The 20325-nt window shown below is 43.3% G+C and overlaps 2 protein-coding genes across 2 annotated transcripts; both read right to left on the bottom strand.

The window, feature by feature from the left end:
* Positions 1-240: 240 nt before the first annotated feature.
* On the bottom strand, positions 241-2593 carry mpc1 (mitochondrial pyruvate carrier 1). Its single transcript, XM_028988132.1, has 5 exons — positions 2416-2593; positions 1989-1992; positions 1809-1905; positions 707-839; positions 241-590 (listed from the first exon to the last, which is right to left on the bottom strand). Exons 1-5 carry the CDS (start codon positions 2484-2486, stop codon positions 566-568), a joined length of 330 nt encoding a protein of 109 aa, XP_028843965.1. The 5' UTR covers positions 2487-2593; the 3' UTR covers positions 241-565.
* An 836-nt stretch (positions 2594-3429) lies between these two features.
* On the bottom strand, positions 3430-19935 carry rps6ka2 (ribosomal protein S6 kinase, polypeptide 2). The gene is made up of 21 exons (XM_028988027.1): positions 19639-19935; positions 16335-16451; positions 16013-16094; positions 14764-14844; positions 14225-14304; positions 12520-12626; positions 11720-11757; positions 11379-11521; positions 11206-11276; positions 11041-11129; positions 10581-10645; positions 10183-10285; positions 9516-9646; positions 8247-8372; positions 8066-8155; positions 7557-7715; positions 7170-7331; positions 6990-7066; positions 5244-5361; positions 5017-5154; positions 3430-4409 (listed from the first exon to the last, which is right to left on the bottom strand). The coding sequence occupies exons 1-21, from the start codon at positions 19735-19737 to the stop codon at positions 4284-4286; spliced, it is 2202 nt and encodes a 733-aa protein (XP_028843860.1). The 5' UTR covers positions 19738-19935; the 3' UTR covers positions 3430-4283.
* Between the last annotated feature and the right edge of the window lie 390 nt (positions 19936-20325).

The raw sequence follows: 20325 nt of genomic DNA, 5'->3' as shown, positions 1-20325 counted from the left end.
GGTTGCCAACAGAACAGAATCTTCTGGTACAACACATCACAGACTCCAATTTCATGACCTTTCATTTACTAACGGTTAAATGTACTAACATAGATGTATTAAAATGCCTCACTAATAAATGTTTACAAATGCAGCAGCAAATTTACTTTTTCCAATCGGTCACATTACTAAAAATAGTGACTTCTCAAAAATACGAATATTTCAGTTCAATTCAACATAGTAAAGTAATGTGAGACTGAATAATTTTTTTTGAATAAGTTTATTGCTCACGATGAGGATCAACAACGGCATTTGATTTATACAACAAAGCGTCTATACAGACGGGGAAACGATCCTGGTGAATTCTGCCTTTCAGGCGGTTAAGATGACGTGAAAGACACGTTTGTGTAACAGCTATGGTTTTGTTCTCCGCTGTTGGGAAATTCAAATTCCAACATGTGTGCGTTGGGCGGGGAAAGAAATTCATCATTTCAATATTTACAATTTAAGAGGCTGCGATGTTGGCGCGGCGTGATTGTGCGCTACTTTCTGAGAGCCGCCGCTTGCTCCGTTGCAGGCGTGGGCATCATTTGGCCATCTTCTTCTCCATGCTGTGTGAATAAAAAGAAGGTAAAACATTAAGGCCAACTAGGGGAGCCAGACAAGCTGACAACACGTTTCCAGAAGAAGTCGCATCTCAGAACTTCAGAGTGAAGTGACCGCTTACTTGTACTTTATTAAACGGCTTCCTTGTATGAGCTGGGCTGTCTCGTTGGTAAGGTGGCAGGCGAAGAGGAGCCAATTCCGAGGCTGAACTTTGTAAGCAAACCTCATGAACAGCAGAGAGTAGCATGTGAGAGCTGAAACAAAGGAAAACAACATTGACATAACGTATTTACAATGGCTTTACAACGGACTTATCTCCACAATGCAGTGTGCTGCAACCGTGTCAGGCTTAACAGGATTTCTTATCACAGTTCAGTACAAAGTACACATGCTTCTCATAAAATAGCATGCAGCTATTTTACCACTTAAGACCCACTTAAAATAAAACGGAGATGTCACACAGGTAACATGGTATGTTTTACAGGCATTCCGCCACTATTTGTACCTGAAATATGAATATGTCCTTCTGTATAATGTTCTGTGTAACGTAGATGACTATTCATATGAATGTTTTCTGTATGTTCTATATTGGTTTTACAGTACAGGCCAAAAGTCTGGACACCTTCTCATTCAATGTGTTTTCTTTATTTTCATGACCATTTACGTTGGTAGATTCTCACTGAAGGCATCAAAACTATGAATGAACGCATGTGGAGTTCTGTACTTAACAAAAAGGGGCAGAACTGGACCAACAAGTGCTAAACACCTCTGGGAACTCCTTCAAGGCTGTTGGAGAAGCATTTCAGATGACGACCTCTTGAAGCTCGTCGAGAGAATGCCAAGAGTGTGTAAAGCAGTAATCAGAGCAAAGAAACTAGAATATAAAACATGTTTTCACTTATTTCACCTTTTTTTTTTTGTTAAGTACAGAACTCCACATGTGTTCATTCATAGTTTTGATGCCTTCAGTGAGAATCTACCAACATAAATGGTCATGAAAATAAAGAAAACACATTGAATGAGAAGGTGTGTCCAGACTTTTGGCCTGTACTGTATATACCTGTACATTATTAAAGTAGTGAATACACCATGATTCCGCCAGAATCCAAGGCTGAAATCGGGTCACTGGGTTACATGAGAATATTTAAAGGACGCAAAACGGATTTTGACCCCCACAAAAAAAAATAAAATGGAGTAACGTGTGTTTCTGAGCAATCATTTACCAAAAGTCATTCTCCCGCTGATTATCTCTGGACTCTTCTTCATGTCAGAGATCGCAGCAATGGGAAGACCCCAGTTGGCCACCGGACCCCAAAAGTGCTGGTGAAAAACGTTACGTAAGAAAACCAGAGCTGCTGTTTATATGTAAATATAAGCATATGAATAAAGATGATCGTACTCACCGTGCTTGGTTGCAGACGCAGATAATGGTTTGTCAGGATGGGGAAGAAAAGGAAAAGTTTGGCTTAATAAAACTCCTGAATAAATAAAGCTCCTGAGCGTTAAACGCGGAGTTGTGAACCCGACGCCTCGTCGGACGAGTTCTGGGGGACTGAGGCGTTTTCTGGACTGCGGTTATGGGCGAGGTTCTAAATTCCTAAAACCCCAAATCGTACATTTATATTTTCGAACGAGTTTAAGTTTTTTTAAGGTATATTGACATGTCATGGAAACTAGTTAAACAAAAAAGTTAAACAAGCCCCGGGATTATAATTGGCAGAGACAAACCCAGGTGCAAGGCGAATTTAACCCAAACAAACCTAGCGTTAGCATTAGCATTAGCAAAGTCCACAGCAGACACGCAAACCTTTCGCCTTCGCCGGCGCTTACCTCATCAGATAGTCGCGGAACTCCTTGCTTCTCAGGTGGTCGACGGCTTTGCGCGCCAGCGTCCCGGCCATGGTCGCAGGGGGATCTTCGCACCGCAGAGGACGGACTGCGACTCGGGAAGGACACGCCGCGGTTTCACCTCCACAGGCCACGCCCACCGGCTTCTTCTTCGGGGTCGAGCCGCAGTGCGAGGCGTGGCGCTCCCCACAGCGCCACCTTCTGCACGGCCGACTGGTGGCAGGCAGAAAATATAAAATAATATTTCGGGAATTAAATGATACTATTACGTGTTAGGGTGAGTCAAGTTGTACTTCTGTATAAAGAAATGCTTAAAGCGATGGCACATTAAGCCATCACATAAGTGAAGTGATTGTCAAATGTGTTACACAGCAGCACAGCACACGGTGCACACAGTGAAATTTGTCCTCTGCATTTAACCCATGACAGGCGCCCGGGGAGCAGTGTGTGGGGACGGTGCTTTGCTCATTGGCACCTCAGTGGCACCTTGGCAGATCGGGATTCGAACTGGCAACCTTCTGATTACGGGGCCGCTTCCTTAACAGCTAGGCCACCGCTGCCCCGCTATGACAACATATCTGAGTTGGAACATGCAGTCTGAAAGCTGAGGTGGACAATTTGCCTTTAGAATGAACGGCTCTGGCATGAATCAAAGAAACAAATGCTTTATGTCCGATTGCACAAGGCAAGTTTTTCCCTCCAGAAATGCTGTCACGTGTACCCATATATTGCCACCCTGCCGCTAAAATGTCCTGACGTCACAATATGTACAATAAATGCATATTCAAAGAAGCATCATTTTAATACGAATGTATTGACTATCTGAGGACGCACAGCGGCGTGGCGGGTTTCACACCTCCAAGCTCATGAGTGTGTGGTATTCGGTTTTGTCCCCACACGGTCCCCTGCAGCTGTGGGCCTGATAAAGAATATTCGAAAAACTTCATACATATAAAGCCAAATATGATTTGGAAAAGAAATGACAGACAAAATATGTAGAAGACATCCATTTTATACAAGGCTTATATACATCCATTATTTACACGTTATTTACAATAAAAATATTACATTATTGGAAGGAAATGCTATTACTGCAAATGAAACACACATAAAAGAAAATAACACATCTTCAAACTAAATTACACATCAGGAAATTAAAACCATTCTGCATTTGTGCAAGAGTAAATTACACATAAATGAGCAAGACCACAAGAACGGAGCGAAGACGAGAGTTGATTTCGTGATGGACAACACTTCCTGTGAATACACCCCCCATAACACATTATAATGTGTAATCCACACGAAGATTATGCAACGGCTGCTAATAAGCATATGAAGCATATTATGTCACCGATGCTCATAAGCAGCTATGACTCTGCACTCTAAGCAGCGCAGTGCTGTACAATGCAAATGCATCCACAGAATCTCATAAGTACGCTGCGTCAGTGTTACAAAGTGCAGCAAAAACTAAAAATAAAAATTATTCAGCGGCAGGAAAACTTTGTATTACAGCATAAATACTTTTTCATGAGGCCAGAATCCCATCAAGTGATGTCGATGCAGCTGCATGTGCAGAATAAGGCTTCTGTTACCTATGTTTGCCTGTTCATGTTCTAATGATTACAGTCATTTCGTGTGTTTGCCCATAAATAAACACATTGGACCGGGAAGATGTGCACTGAAGACAGAAAAGGTTTGGCATGTGAGCATTTTTAGTTGGGTTTGCAGTGACAGAAGAACACAGAGACCGGGACCTGGGCGCATCTTCATGCCCGTGGTCGCGTGGGCTCCTCTGGTCTCTCCTGAAACTTTGGCAGCGGCCCGACCGTCCGGCCACCTCTGAGGACGTGCTACAGTCGAGTGGAGGTGAGTCTCTTCATGCCCCTCCTCTGGGCCAGGCCCGACGACAGCACTGGCTCCAGCTTCGGGGCCTGAGGCGAGCGATTGAGGGCAAAGTAGGTGGCAGCCATCGCCCCCTTAGAACCAGAAAACAAATACATTTTGAATACTTGTTCAGATAAGAAGGTGGCAGCAGTCGTCTGACATTTAATGTAACTCGATCCAGTTATGTGTCCAGCTTTTCTTTTAGATCGTTGTTAATGCAATTACTACTATAGTACTATACCATGATGGCACATTTACATTTACAGCAGTATGTACCAGACGCCCTTATACAGTCAGCAGTTAAAGGGACAGTCCCCCCGCGGAGACACTCAGGGTTAAGTGTCTTGCTCAGGGACACGATGGTAGTAAGTGGGGTTTGAACCTGGGTCTTCTGGTTTATAGGCGAGTGTGTTACCCGCTAGGCTTCTACCACCACACCACATATGCTACTTAAAAATACACAGAAAAAGGTTTCACGAGCAGGACACTTAACCCTGAGTGTCTCCAGGGGGGGACTGTCCCTGTAACTACTGAGTGTATCAGGGCGTCTGGTACATACAAATGTCTTTTAAACCTTTGTTGTCTGCACAGTGACGTAAGGGGTCACAGAGGATTTAGGTGTGTCGGCACGTGGAGCCACACGAGGGCCGAGGAGCCATGTGGCAGGAGGGCTGGATATTTGTGACTCAGAGGCGCTACCTTCACAAGCTGCACATCCTGTCGGATGAGCTGGCTCTGTGACAGCTGCTCCCGGTTCACGATCCACGGGTGCCTGAGGACCTGGGGGGCCGTCAGCCGCTGATGCGGGTCCACGTGAAGCATTTTACTCACGATGTCCTGGGTGCGAAAGACAAAAACCAAACCCAGCGCTGGCTGCTAAGGACATTTTTACAGCACTTTTTCAATTTTATGGAAAACAGTGACACCTTTGCAGCCTCTGACATGGTGTCCCAGTTCCCTCCGGCGAGGGCGTATTGGCCGCTGCCAATTCGGGCAAGGATTTCTTCTGGGGTGTCGTCAGGGCCGTTGGCGAATGGGGTGAACCTGGACAAAGGAGCAAGAACCCAGCATTGTCAACGTCGCGAGCGGAGCCCGAAATAACGCCGTTTACGTGGCCAATTTCAGAGTATTCTTATTCAACTGCGCCATAATGCCTTTAAATTTTCGCTCCGAGATGACATGATTATGGCCAAATATAAAAACACACAAGTGCAGCCAGAAGCATTAAATTGCCCGCACCGATTACCCAGTAATCACCTCTCCATGTTATTTTAAACTACAGTAATGGATGAAAACCAGGGAACAGTGTTATTTTGTTCCCTCTGAATATGCGATGGATTTGAAACGGCCGTCTGGCTACCATCACAAACATAATGGCGGAACAGACTCAGAGATGTGACCGGGGTCTCCAGTTCACGCAGCGTTGTCTGGGCTGGCGGTAAAAAAACGCTAAAAACAGGTAACGTTAATCACAGTAATTTCTCATCAAGTAACTCTTCATCAGGGTAACTCTGAAGCAAGTTAATTTACATTTAACACAAACCCATGCTCGTAGTGTTGTTGCTTAGTGCTAGGATGAAAATAGGGTCCAGCATGCATTACAATAAAATTTTTTGGTTCAAAATTAATTTAACTGTTGGGGGGTGGAGCTACTCGTTGCTTGAACGTTATATACGTGGCACCTATAGAAGTTTTTGGCAGCCTGTCTTAACTTTCATTAAGCTGTCATTTTAGTCCTTATTAGTCTTCTTTACATCCAGACTCATTTTAGTCTAGTCAAGTTTTAGTCGACTAAAAGTCTGAGCGTTTTTTGTCATTTTAGTCTTATTTTAGTCAGAATTATCCATGACTATTTTAGTCTCCTTTTAGTAATGCAATTCTATTCAACCCAGTCAATATAGTACAAGTTCAGAGTAGAACAAACAAAAACTATATTTACTTTTAGTCAAACCATTTCATAATTAAAATGGTTAATTAAATGTTATGTTATTATTATATTATTGTTACCTTATATTATTGTTAACCAAAGTGACGTCATCTGTGCGGCTAGGAAACAGCAATACTCCGTAAAAATAATAGCATCACATCTCATTTTTGTCAATGAAAATGAAGAGAAAATTTGTTATAGTATTTATCTTGTCAACCATATTTAGTCTTGTTTTTATTCATTAACAATATTACAAGATGTTATCATAGTTATTATCACATGATCAGCATTAATGCTGCATTTCGTCTCATCTTTGTCACATCCAAAATGTTTTCTCATAAATTTTGTTCACGATAAAAAACCCAGACTTTACTGTACAAAGGACCGGATAAAGCAGATGCTTTCAGAATTTTGCTCAGTAGCTTCCCTACATGGACTTTTACTCTCATAACCTGGTCATGAATACAGACCGAGAACAGCAAGAAAGGCTTCGTTTGGGTTGTTGCATAGTTTTAACCATTAAAAACCATTTAATATTTTAATGTATACTCTTTTAACCAATCTACATGACAACGAGTTTTAGGACAGTGTGAGAGGTTCCTTGTGCCAGAACAAGCATTCCTGACCCAGGTTGGCGCAACACACTGTTCTGATGCTGTTAGATAAATATGGAATCGTTGCGTCACCTAGGGGTGCGTGAAATTGTCATTATTGTGCATTACACGCTTATTTATCATGTTCTCACCCTGCGAGCAGCGTGTAGAGTAAGATGCCCAGACTCCAGATATCACAGGCAGCGTCATATCCCTGCCGCTTCAGGACCTGCGGCAGACAAACGTCAGACGTCCGCCATCACGTCTCGGAGAGCAGAAGACGGCATTTTAATCTGCTTCATGTTGAGATGAACACGAGTACGAGAACTGACCTCTGGAGCCACAAAGTTAGCCGTGTAGCAAGGGGTCATGAGAAGCCCATTCTCTGCTCGTAGCTGCTTCGCGAAACCAAAGTCGCAGATGCGGATGGACTCGGGGTCTCCGGTTTCGTCCACGTAGAGGATATTACTCGGCTTCAGGTCTCGATGGACAACCTTTTTGACAAAATCAAATCAAATGCTAATAGTAACTCTTATAATGTGGACTGGAGAACGGGAATTTGAATTAAGAGTCAAAAATATGCATAGGGACATTTTAATGCATTCCAATTTTAATCTGAAAAAAGAATGAAAACCTACAACTGGCACCTGAGGCTTTGCTCCATGAATCCGTTTCCATAGCTACCAGTAATAAAGGGCTGGAATGAATGCTCAGCTCACCCCCTGAGAGTGGAGATACTCCACAGTCTTGGTGATGGTGCAGAGGACGGCGGAGGCCTCGCGCTCGGAGAAGCACTTCTGGTGGAGGATCCTGTCGAGCAGCTCGCCGCCCCTCATCAGCTCCATCACCAGATACACGTACTTCCCGTCATCGTAAACCTGCCAAGGCCGAATAAATCCCAGCTCACGTTTACTGCTCCACAGCACATTTTCTGACATCATCTCCTCGTGGCCCAGCTACTTTGAGCAGCTACTTTTGATCTACTAGGCAGCGGTGGCCTAGCGGTTAAGGAGGCCACCCCATAATTAGAAGGTTGCCGGTTCGAATCCCGATCTGGTGCCACTGAGCAAAGCACCGTCCCCACTGTCACACTGCTCCCCTGGCACCTGTCATGGCTGCCCACTGCTCACCAAGGGTGATGGGTTAAATGCAGAGGAAAAACTTCACTGTGTGCGCCGTGTGCTGTGCTGCTGTGTCACTTTACTTTATCACTTTATTTACTACTCACGTCTTTCAGAGTGATGATGTTGGGGTGCTGCCCGTATCTCAGGAGAATCTCGATCTCCTCGGACGGGTCCTTCTTGGACTTCTCAATAATCTGCGCGACAAACGCAGGCAGATGTCAGAAGGGGCGTGCCCCGCCCCCGCTGCCCCGCCCTGCCGCGCCGCCCGTGCTGATATGTACTTACTTTGACGGCGTACTCCACGCTGGTGAGTCTGTGAATGCAGCGCTTGCACACCGAGTACGCCCCGATGCCCACATCCTCCTTTATTTCATACCCGTCTGTGAAGTGGATGTTGTTCCCATGTAGCTGCTGAGGATGGAAGAGAAACGTAACGTAAATAAAATAAAAAGAACATAAGAAATAACGGAACGCAGCATATAAGTACACAGCAAATAGTGCATTAGTGAAGTATTAAAAATCTTTTTTTTCTCCCCTCGCAATATAATCTTAGCAGAGCAGGCTGAAGAAGCCCCTTGGCACTTCTTTAATCTCGTCAGGCACTCAGAGGGCAACTCTTTTACACTTCTGCTTGGTTCCTCTTTGAAGTCAACACTTTTCAGAATTGAATTCTAAATGCCTGCTCTACTATGACCAATTCAGACGGAACCCTTTAAAGAAACAGACAGTTATTCCACGTGCTGCTGCATCTGCAAGCAAAAAAAATATTGTAAATAGTAAAGCTCTGATTATATGTCATAAACACAGAAACTCCTTAATGCATAAAGAATTTGGCATATCTGTAGGTTTACCTCATTGAATTCTTTTTTGAATGACAGACAAGATTAAATTTTTTTTTTTTTAGATGCATCGCACAATGGAAATAAGCACAGCGACCGTGTCGGATCAAAATGTTCTGGGCACCCGTCTATGTCAATCAGCCGGGGATGAGTGCAGATCAATCGAATTTGCTCGCGGCTCCGAGCTCTCAGCGGAACCGCATCAGAATGTTCGCTCAGGTATAAACCATCTGGCAGAATCAGGGCGGGTTATGTAATACGACCTCTTTTTTACACCTCGGGATGCACGAGGGAGCCTCTGCGGGACGGGCCTGCAATGTCTGCGGCGACAATGCGAGAGCCGACCAAGGTCGTGTCCAAAAATAAAGTCGCCTGGGCCGTGGCTGACCATCAGCGATCCAGCTTTAATGCAAATTCCCAAGCATAAAAAAAAACCCACAATACGGAACAATTAGTTTAACATTTCCTATAATGATATAATAGAAAAGTAGAAAATAACCTGCCTCAAATTGAAATTGGCCATTAGATGAGTCAGGCTCATTATGCGGTAAGATGTCTGCGTGTGCTGCAGAGTGAGGGTTGGTTTTGGGTGAAGGGGACCTTTTTGTTAATCTGTGTGGTGGAGACGCTTTCTGACTGTCCATATAGTTCATAAAACATTATATTCTCACACAGGTCCTTATTATTTAAAAAAAAAAGTAAAAAATCTCTTCACCTGCACAATAGGATTGACCGAGTTCTGCCGCGTCTCCGCGACCACCTGTTCCTGGTCGAGGTTGGTCGCCACGAAGCTGAACCCGCGGAAGAGCTGATGGGCGTTGGCGCTGGGCGGCACACCGGGCGAATCTGAGGTCAGACAGGCACAGACATGGAGTCAGGGACATCAAGTCCTGACATGTGGAAATTCCCTATGCCATCGATCCAGTGCTGGCTGCACTGTATGAACAGCCAGTGTACAGTTGTGGCCCGAAGGCTCTTCTGTGCTGTTCTTATTTCACCATCTGAAAAGCTCCATAAATCGATTTCCTGCATATTATGGCTACAAATGTCTGAAATAATTTCATGTAAAAAAAACAGGTACATGATATGTAGCTTGAATGACAATCATGCTTAAACAGAGCAATTTTTTGATAAAGTTGATAGTAGTAGAATCAGAATCGGATTCAAACTTTATTAATCCCAGAACAAATTGCTTACTGTCACAACACACAACACACATGAGCAATTGAACATAAAATAATATAAAATACGTCTAAATAAAATCTGTAGGATTGCACAGTATTGCACATAGTTGCACATCATTGCTATAAAACACTGTGTGTGTGTGTGTGAGACTGAGGGTGGAGTTGTAGTCTATTGGTGGAGAGATCTGATGATGCTACCTGTTGGTGTTCTCGACGTGAACTCGGGGTCGAAGTGGAACGTGTCTTCTGGCCGTCCAACAGCAGGTTTAAATGGAGGCTTTATCTCTCGTCTGTATAATTTCTGTTCATCGCAGGGATAAAACATATTCATCTTCAGTCAGTACGTGTCACGTTCGGGGTCATCACAATGTCTGGCAACTCAAGACTGAAAAACAGCTTTGACAAAAACACGGAGATCATCCAGGAAAAGTTACATTTTAGTAACCGCAATCCTGACCATTGCCTGAAAAAACGGCACCTTTCAATTCAGGAAGTGAACGTGGTCCTTCTGTGGCTAGAAAAAAAGGGTCTTCTGCTCAAATCGCAGTACTGTGCAAGACTGAATCACCATCATTTATGTCACAGTAGGCACTCACATTCCAGTCTATTGTTCCAAAGAAGCTGTGGCGTTTGATTTCCTCCACACCGTCAGGTCCTGCACCTGAAAAGCAAGGAATGTCTGTATTTCCATAAAACAGGTCTGATGTGATTCATTACATTCCAAAAACGATGGAAAACACTGTGAGAAAACGCGTAAAAGCCTCTTTTATTATAAACCTGCTGCATTAACATCCAGTTTCGATCCATCACTCGTCACTGCCCAGTATGATGTATTAGGTTTCTCGGGCATCATCTAAAGGTCGAGGACTGCCGAAAAAAACCTTCTCCTAAGTCCAGCGAGACCATGCATGAAGTGCATTGCTGGGGGTGTTTTAGAAAGTGAAATCGGATCCCTCTTTGATGGATTGTTCCTCATAAATAATGAAGGGTAAATGAATCCATAAATAAATAAATGAAGCACCCGTCACATTAACGTTTGATTGAGAAGTTACGTACCTAATCGGTTAGACGGGTTTCTTTTAAACAGAGCTCGCAACAGACTCTGTACTTCGGGACTTAAAAACTGTGGCATGCCCAGTTTGGCCCTGAAAAACATGAATACGTTAATTGCAATTTACCATGGTGCACTGGGGCATCAGAGTTGAAATGAATGAATCTTACTTGAGTATTAGCGCCATGGTTTCTTTACGGTTCTTGCCTTGAAACGGCAATGATCCCGTCAGCATTTCGAACTGAAAAACAGCAGGAATCGACAGCAAATCCATCAACATCCTTCTGATGTTAATGTCAGTTAGTGAATATAAAGTGTAGAACAGATAAACGTGGGCGTGTACCATTAAGACGCCGAAAGACCACCAGTCGGCGCTTTGAGTGTGACCTCTTCTATTCACCACCTCTGGCGCCATGTACTCGATCGTGCCGCAGAACGAGTACGCCCGCTTGTCGTTGTCTATCGCCTCTTTGCTCAACCCAAAATCTAGAATGGAACAAGACGCCAGAGAGTGGAAGTTGCTCTGTTTTCTCTCTTTTTAATGGAGTTTAGCTATTTCACGTCATTTGGATCCGTGGCGGATACCACACGGCCAAAAAAACTGCAGACATTACACACAGATTGTCCTTGAAAGCGACGTAATTTTCCGTGGAATTACATGCGAACGTGCTGAATGTTACCCACCTGTTATCTTGATGTGGCCCTCCTCATCCAAAAGGATGCTGTGAAGGAAAATGACGTGTAACATCAGCAAGAGGAATCACAATCACAGGAACCGCCCACAGCGACACTTTCGAAAGGTCCTGGCTACCCCCTACTCAACGTAACAAACGAAAATCACCATCGCCAGCGTGCAAGCTTCAAATTTCAAATTCAAATGTTATTTGTCACATACACAGTCATGCACGGTATGATATGCAGTGAAATGCTTTTAGCGACTGTTGCAGACCTCAGTATTGCAAATGTTGCAAATATACCATGATTACCAATATGCAAATATTGCAAACGTAACCAAATATTACACTTTTATGTCTTAGTCCAGAGTGATTGAGAGTGAACGTGCTGGAGTGTATTGGAGTTCTATGTAGTGTTGTTGTTGAGAGCTGTTGTTCGGACGCACCACTGATCGGGCTTCATTTCTCTTCAGTAAGGTACCAAATATCTAATATTCTAATAATCTGAAGGGATCTGTGTCAGTGGAATTAGAATTTAACGCATACGGGTGATGTTGGAAAAATTCAACGGCCAAGCAGCAGAAGAAAAACACACACGCACACATGCAGATGGAAGTGAGACTGGGAACAGACGCTGCTTTGATCTCGCCAGAGAACAGGGATGCCTTCTCTGGCACACGAAATGGCCTCGTCGCGGTGGGCAATCCCGCTCCGCCAGCAGCTACTGGTCCCTCGCGGCGTCCAATCCGGTCGGAGGCAGGTTATACTGAGGCACGCGTGTAACGGGAGGTGAAGGCAGCGCACTCTTACTTCTCTGGTTTCAGGTCCCGGTAGATGATGCCCAGGCTGTGAAGATGGTCCAGCGCCAAGGCCAGCTCAGCGAGGTAGAACTTCACGTCCTCTTCGGTAAACATAACCTGGCCAATGATAAATACGTCATTTAGTGGTGTCCATAGAGCATCGTTTTAACGCGTTATGTCAAAAAAATGTACCTCAGTGCTTGATTAGCAACAATTGATAAATGAGGCTCGATATCATATAAATGCTTATTAATTGCAAGTCAGGTATTGAAACTGCTCTATATGAATGCAAATCAAGGAAAACATCCCTAACGATGAAAGACGGACTCTAAAATATAGGGTGGTGGTAGCCTACTGGTTCAAACCCCACTTACTACCATCGTGTCCCTGAGCAAGACACTTAACCCTAAGTTGCTCCAGGAGGGGACTGTCCCTGTAACTACTGTAAGGGCGCCTGATAAATGCTGTAAATGTAAATGTAAATGTAAAATACATTTTCACAAAATGATAAATGAGTACAACAGTGAAGGGGATCACTTTAATCCATGCAGCTTCACCTCAATCAGGGTATTTGTTGCCCTGCTGAGTATTAATGCTGTTTAAATAACTAGATGAATGAATGCATAATTTATCAATCCATGCATAATGTAGTATTTGCCCTTTAAAATACCGGCAGTGAAAAACTCTAAACCTCTAAAGACAGAGATCGGTGATGTACAGAATATTGGACGTATTCAGTAATGTATTCCATTACAGTACCTATAAAGAAATTTATTCAGAATATGTTTAGAATATATTTGGGTGCTGAATTGCTTTTTTGCAAATCATCAACATTAATAAAATATGAACATTAATATTATTTTTTATTGACTGTGATGTGCATATTAACTTGGGATTTCACATGGGCTTCTGAACACCATCCCCAGATCTGAACTGAACTGAACTGTCACTGCAGCGCCTCCCTTTAACATCCAACAAACTGGCTCACTGCTGCTGGATTTAGCAGTAGAGCAAACATCCTCATCATCCTAATGTTAATTATAATTTTTATATCTCATTGGAATGGATTAAATATTTATCACTGTCAAAATCTATCATTTTTTATAATATATACATCTATATTTATATTCTATATCTATGTGTTTGTTTATATAAAGACTGCTGTAAGCAGTAGTTCCACACTTTTGTCTCCGTGTCAGTGTTTGCGGCAGCATTTAAGTGGTTAAGCTCTGCTGTAAGCAGTTCTCTCACATTAGCCTACATCACAATCGCTGGTTTAGAGAGCCGGATTAAATGACTCATGTGACATCGTGTGAAGACAGCACACAGACACACACACGCACACACACACACACACACACACACACACACACACACTCACAAAACTTTTTCACTCTTCAGCTGACACCAGCGGCTCTTTGTGACACGGAAAACCAGAAGGCCACGTCTTGCTGTGTGACAAAACATTTTAACATACGAATTTTGGTCTGGTGACAATGACTTAATTCTGTCATCTGATGGTAAATCAGCAGCATTAATGTTAAATGTGCCATCCTATTTTCAGCTGTACATTTGATGTATTGTTGTTTGCGTCCTGCTGATGGAGGCAGTAATTATGCTTGACTATGAATTAAATTATGCACTAATTGCAATGAACTTTATTGTACTCATTAAAAAAAAAAAAAAAAACACGGTGTCTGAAGCAAACCACTGACCTCTTTGGATAGACGGGTGAAAAGATCTCCTCCTCGGAGGAAGTCTAGAATCAGATAGAGCTTTCCCTCTGTCTGAAAGGCTGCAACACACACACACACACACACACACACACACACAGAGACCTACGGTCATGTGAAAGTCGAGTAAAATAAGTGAGAAAGGCAGAGGAAAGCCCCATGCATCTGTCTGCTGCCCGCCGATAAGCTACACGGCTCAGGAACAGGTATTAAAATGGCTTAATGAATGCATTCGTAACCATATTTTCATGCCCGGTAGGCGAATCTACCACTTTTAGTCGTGCTGTGTGTTTATTTGCAGCCGTGCTGAAGTGCATCTGTCCTTTCTGGCCGATGGACTCGATGTGATTTGGCAGCGTCAGATGGGCGTAAGTGTGAAACGGCAGCAGATTTGAGAATTCAGCCGTCTCGTTACGTAACGCGGCACGAACACGACTCGTGTCAATATGTCTCTGAATGACAGGGGTAGGATGCCGTGTGCTAAATATAATCACAGGTATAATCAGCTGTGAGCCGCTTACCATAGTGGAGTTTCACTATGAAGGGATGATTCACCTCGGCAAGAATGTCCCTTTCCATCTTTGACCGCACCCGATCCCGTACTGGCAAGAAACAACACAGCAATGCAAAAAAATTAACGCCATGGATGCCAAAGCCCGTGTGAGTAAGCTGGCCAGCGTGGACATGCATCTGTAACGGTGATGCATTGGGGCTGCTGGCATGGAAACGTGACCTTGGACGTCCTTGCCTGGACGCTGCTGCACCCCATCGTCTGCATTATTAAAGTGCAGAGGGACCCAGCAGAGCTCCCCGTCAGCCCGTGCACTCGAAGCGCATCACTTTACTTCCTGACTGATGGACGGAGCCGTAAATGAACCGCCTATTCTCTCTCTTTTTTTTTTTATATCTTGCACCCTGCCGGTATGACGATTGCCATGGAGTCTCTTCCTCGGCAGTGTGGCCTTGATTACGTAACCGGCGGAGCAGCGTTTTCCCTTTGCTGAGGCACGGCAGGGTTGTTCAATAGCTGACTGGGATGGAACGGAGGCACCGGTGTTGTTATTTTCACTCGCAAATTTATGGAGAGCTCGCATTACAGCGGCTACCGCGAACATCTCCTATTTCAGGCAGTAACCATGGTTACAGAGCATGGACGGTATAGAAATTGGAAAACAGAACTCTTATCGGAACTGTACATGCATCCAGTGACGTCTACGTGGTTGCAGGACACTGATTGGTTAACCGAGCTCAGCTGAGCAACGGTGGCTTCTAACGGTGAACATAAGACTCATAACCAGCACAAATACACTGAGAGGCTGCGGTGAGTTCTATAGGGGCCTGTCAGAACATTTTTCAATTTAGGTGTTATGAGAATATTTTGATATCTCCTCACGGTGCACCACAGATTATTAATCGTCATAGAATACCTTTTCTTGCACAAAAATGCAGCGGCCTGCGGGTGTAGTACTCTAGTCACGTGGCAATAATAATAATGCAGCGGATAACGAAATAAAAGCACCTCTTCCGAAACGTGATCATTTTAAAGGTTGTTCGCCTTTTAAAATTCAACAGAAATCTGTATTCGTATGATATGAACGCCTGGCGAAAGGGAAATGTACCTAGTATTGTACTGACCTACACCCACTGTGCATGCAAATGTTCAATAGAACTATCATTTCGGAAGACGTCCTGTCAAGCAATGCGTCTTTTAATCGGCGAAATAAAGTCCACCATGCACTCAGAAATAATATCAGAAAAACGGAACTGTACCTTTCAGGGTCGCCTTTTTTAAAACCTTCATCGCGTAAAGTTGCCCTGTATCAATCCCTTTAATCTTCCGTACCAAGAATACCTGTCCATCAAAATAAACAGAAGTAATATCACACAAAGGGAGATATCGTTTTCAACAAGTACAACTTATCCAGAGTGACGTTGAATTGAATGATTATAGGGAAATTTTCTTTATACTTTATCTCATTTTTTGTCATTTTTGCTTTAGCCCTATTAGTCATCTGGTTGGTATTTGAAAGTAGAATATTTCTTTTTTTGCACAAAAAGGAAGCAACACACAGAAGAACACAGAGCTTCTCACCTTTCCATAGGAGCCTTGACCCAAAACCTTCAGCAGCTCGAACTGAGAGGGATCCGCCTTCTCGCAGCCTTCTTTGACGTGACTGCTGATGTCAAACTCTTTTAAGATGCTATCATCCTATCAAGAAAAATAGCAGAACAGGTTCATCATCCCACCCAAAAGGCTGAATGTCGGACAGATAAATACTGTCCAGCATGCAAGAAGCGCTCTTCTGTCATATCAAATGAAAAATGCACCATCACAGGACATAGGGTGACCTTGGACATAAAGCAAGCTGTCCTCTTGTGAGTTGGGGTGTTAATGGCAATCTGGGGGACACGTCGTTAGTGTGTCTTGAAATGGCCAAGCACATCCCAGCCATCATAACGCCGACAACCCTGGCTGACCCGAACCTTGACGTGGCTAAAGACCTTCTTAAAGCACAACAGCGATTACATAAGCCCAGGCATGCGGGGCCACGTTCAAATAAAATGATGCGAATTCTGCAGGGATTTAAAGACAAATTGAGGCTCGTGTTGCACTGGCGGTCATTCAGGACATAGGCACACAAGACATGACAAGAAATTGAAAAGGCATTTCGACATGTCTCATTTTTATGAACATTAATCACAGACAAATTGAGTGAGCAGAGAAAGACAATGCATGAGTGTGTGAAGGCAGACTACTGATACCTTTATATACTGATATTGTTCATAAGAAGATCGTGTCTAGTGTGCTAAATCAGAAAATATAGCAATTTATTTTATTTCAATTTTAATATTTCACCGTGAAGCTTTTTTAAAAACGTTAATGCCTTTTTCTGATGGGTTAACTCTCGTGCATTTCAAATTGTAGCTGTACTTGCGATTCCAGCTACCGTATTTGGTGGCATCACAGCCACATAGAGAGATTTTGTTCTGCCGTTTCTAGAGTGCAGCTTTTTGCTAATGAAAAGCTAAAATATAGTCTTACATAGCAGGAGTCCTTCAGAAACATCTATCCATCACCCAGCAGGTTCTTGGTGGGTATGAATGTAAATGTGATGAGAACGGGAGGTAAATCTGTGACTACGGAGTAAACGGCAGTATAATCTCATCCACACACACACACACACACACACACACACACACACGATAATGTGGAGTCAGCAGCTTTTCTACCGTGCTTGGGAGGAACTAAAGCACTCAGGGGAAACTCATATGAGCACAAAGAGAACATACAAGTCCTCTCCTGGGGACTGAACCAGAACACCGGTCTCCAAGTCTCTCTATCAGTGTCAAGCACCCAGACACCACGTGATTTAATGAAACAAATGCACAAAAATGTCCAATAGCATATGATCATGATAAATAAATGATTAATACTGATGAATCAGTTACAATGAAACAATAAAGCCATAATAGAGCAATAAATAAAGCTTGTTTTGTAGAGTAACTTCAGATATTCTAAGAAAATTAAAATATACACTACTCTGTGGTGGTTATGGAGAATAAGTTGAGCCATTTTAAAGAAGAAAGTGAAGTATGTTTGATGAATGTGTGTTTTTCCTCTTTTTACCTTCATGGCGGCTTTGTTCAGTATTGTCATCATCAAAAGCCGCTTGATGAGATTCTGATTAACATGAGTGAATGATAAGAAAGTGTTCAGTATAAAACCTTCAGGACTGTTGGAAACCGTCCCCGTGGTCCAATTTAAGCGGGTGGAGAGAAGACAAGAGTGTGAAATGCTGCCATCACAGTAAAAGCTCCCTGATTTGGAGAGACGCAAATCTTTTTGCTATTTTTTTTGTTCATCACATAACCTCACGTGTGTTATTTCATAATCCTGCATCTTCAGTTTTGCCTCATAATGTAAAAATGACCAATAAATCAGTCCAAACATTTGTCTAACAATGTCTATTTATAAAAATGTAAACTTGTATTACAGACTGAATATTTTCCATATATAAAAATACATTACCTTAAATAGCTAATATGGTTAGTGAGTGTTATTCCTGGACAGCAGTGCGTGGTTCAACGTAAAGTAATAAAACCACAGAGATGTACAGTTGCATCCGGCCATTTATCTGCCAGCGAATGTCCCCTGGCCAGAGACACCGGCCAGGATCCCTTGCAGCCTCATCTAGGTCAGCAGCTGTTTAGGATAAACTCATTTTTTTTTGCCTGAATGAAGCTGAGTGGGAAAAAAATTGACAAATCAAAAATTTGATTCATTGTCATTTCATTTGTCCCAAAGACACAATTAATCCACAGCAGGTGAGCAAGAGATCAATTGGAGCAAAAACTGCCCACTGGGTGGACAGAAGTGGGAAAGAAAGGAAACAAGGCCATTGTGGGACCTTTTATTCTGGTAAGACTTCTCTTTAAATGTAAGAAACATCAGGCACAGTGAGGAGATTCAGGCTCTATAAATTCTACACTCACACTATTTTTATGTCTGAATTTTTTTAAATGTTAAAACATGTCAAAATGAGTTTGAATAACTTTGGGTAAAGAAGGTAATTCTGAGTTGCAGCCTGGTCTCTTCTCTCGCCTGATCGGCAGTAAATGAAAGCCCCCTTTTAACTTTTTACATCAGATTCGATGCGGAACGTTCAGTGAGAAGAATCTGCTGAGACGGCTCCTGATGCACGATACGTAATTCACTGCATCCACTGAGGCCAGCGGCCTCTGACCCACTTACTGTTCCGGGGGGTCATACCTTACTTACAATTAAACCCAGGTAAACAGCAAGGACCCCCAGAAACCATGTAGAATATAATACTAACGCAGTAGAGCCAAAATAATGGCACTGATAGCGGAATTCATGGCGGCTATTCAGGGTGGCTTGATGGGGTGTTCGGTGGGTTAACAGTCCTACGCTCTTAATGTATGCAGACGAGTGTGTCAGGCTTCATCATCTGTGGCTCAGCAGAATAAAAAAATGATGACGCTGGAAGTTCATGCTGAAACCCCTGTTGCCTTGATTTATCGAGACAGAGACTTCCTAAACACAACTAAAATTACACAAAAAGGGATAAAATCAAGGACAATAATAATAGTAGGTGACCCGAGGTATAAAGGTATAAAAAAGTATGAAAATGATCAATGTTCAGTATTAAAAGACATGAATTCTCCCGTTGACTGCGATGCACTTTGATTTTTTTGTGTTGCACTTGAAGGAGTTAATTCGATCATTATGGATTTATGGCATGCATGTAAGAATAAATGGAGCCATGTTTTCATGCATTGTCATTAGAAATAAAGTCCATATGAACTGGGGGTCACTGGCACCCGCAGTTCAGCCCCGAACCTTCCACAGAAAACCAGATGAAAGTGGCACCAACCTCCAGTTTGCAGAGACTTGAGCTCTTGGACCGCGACTTCCTCCGCAGGTAGACGGAGAACCATCTCCGCACCGTGAATTTGCGCAGGTTGGTGTCCATCGTCCCGCCGCCGTCCTTCTGTCCTCTAATAGCAATTTATCTCTGTCCTGCGCCCAAATCCAGATCAGCCCGCAACAATGGGGGGATTTATGGCCGCATCTCCAGGCACACTCCGCTAATCCACAATGCTGAATTACGCGGACCGGGCGCTGTCCTCAGCACCTCCGCATGGAGACTGGAGAGCGGCGGCTGGCGGCTGCTGGCGGCTGCCGGCTGCGCGGCCGGGTTGCCAGTGGGGCGACTTTTCACGCCACGTTCCGCCGTGCGACGGCGGTCAGATGCACAGTTCGAAACTCTGTTTCTGACCTGGCAACACATCTCTGCTGAAGGATTCTCATTTGTCATCATGTTCATATAAATGTCTGATTTTAAACAAATACAACGTCCTGTTGTATTTATGTACACGCAGGTGCGTTTTTTAAAATATTTCATTAAACTCTTATTAAAATGTGTAAACATAAACGTGTGAGTTACACATAAATCTCATAAAAAAACAACAACAACAACGATAATAAAAAGACTCGAGCTTCCACTGGATCCCAGAAAAGTCAAGACAAGGACGTTCATTTCCATGTACACAACCACCAA

Source organism: Denticeps clupeoides, chromosome 8 (genome assembly GCF_900700375.1).
Source record: "Denticeps clupeoides chromosome 8, fDenClu1.1, whole genome shotgun sequence".
Taxonomy (NCBI): domain Eukaryota; kingdom Metazoa; phylum Chordata; class Actinopteri; order Clupeiformes; family Denticipitidae; genus Denticeps; species Denticeps clupeoides.
The sequence above is the reverse complement of the archived record's forward strand: the minus strand, read 5'-3'. Positions and strand labels throughout refer to the sequence as shown.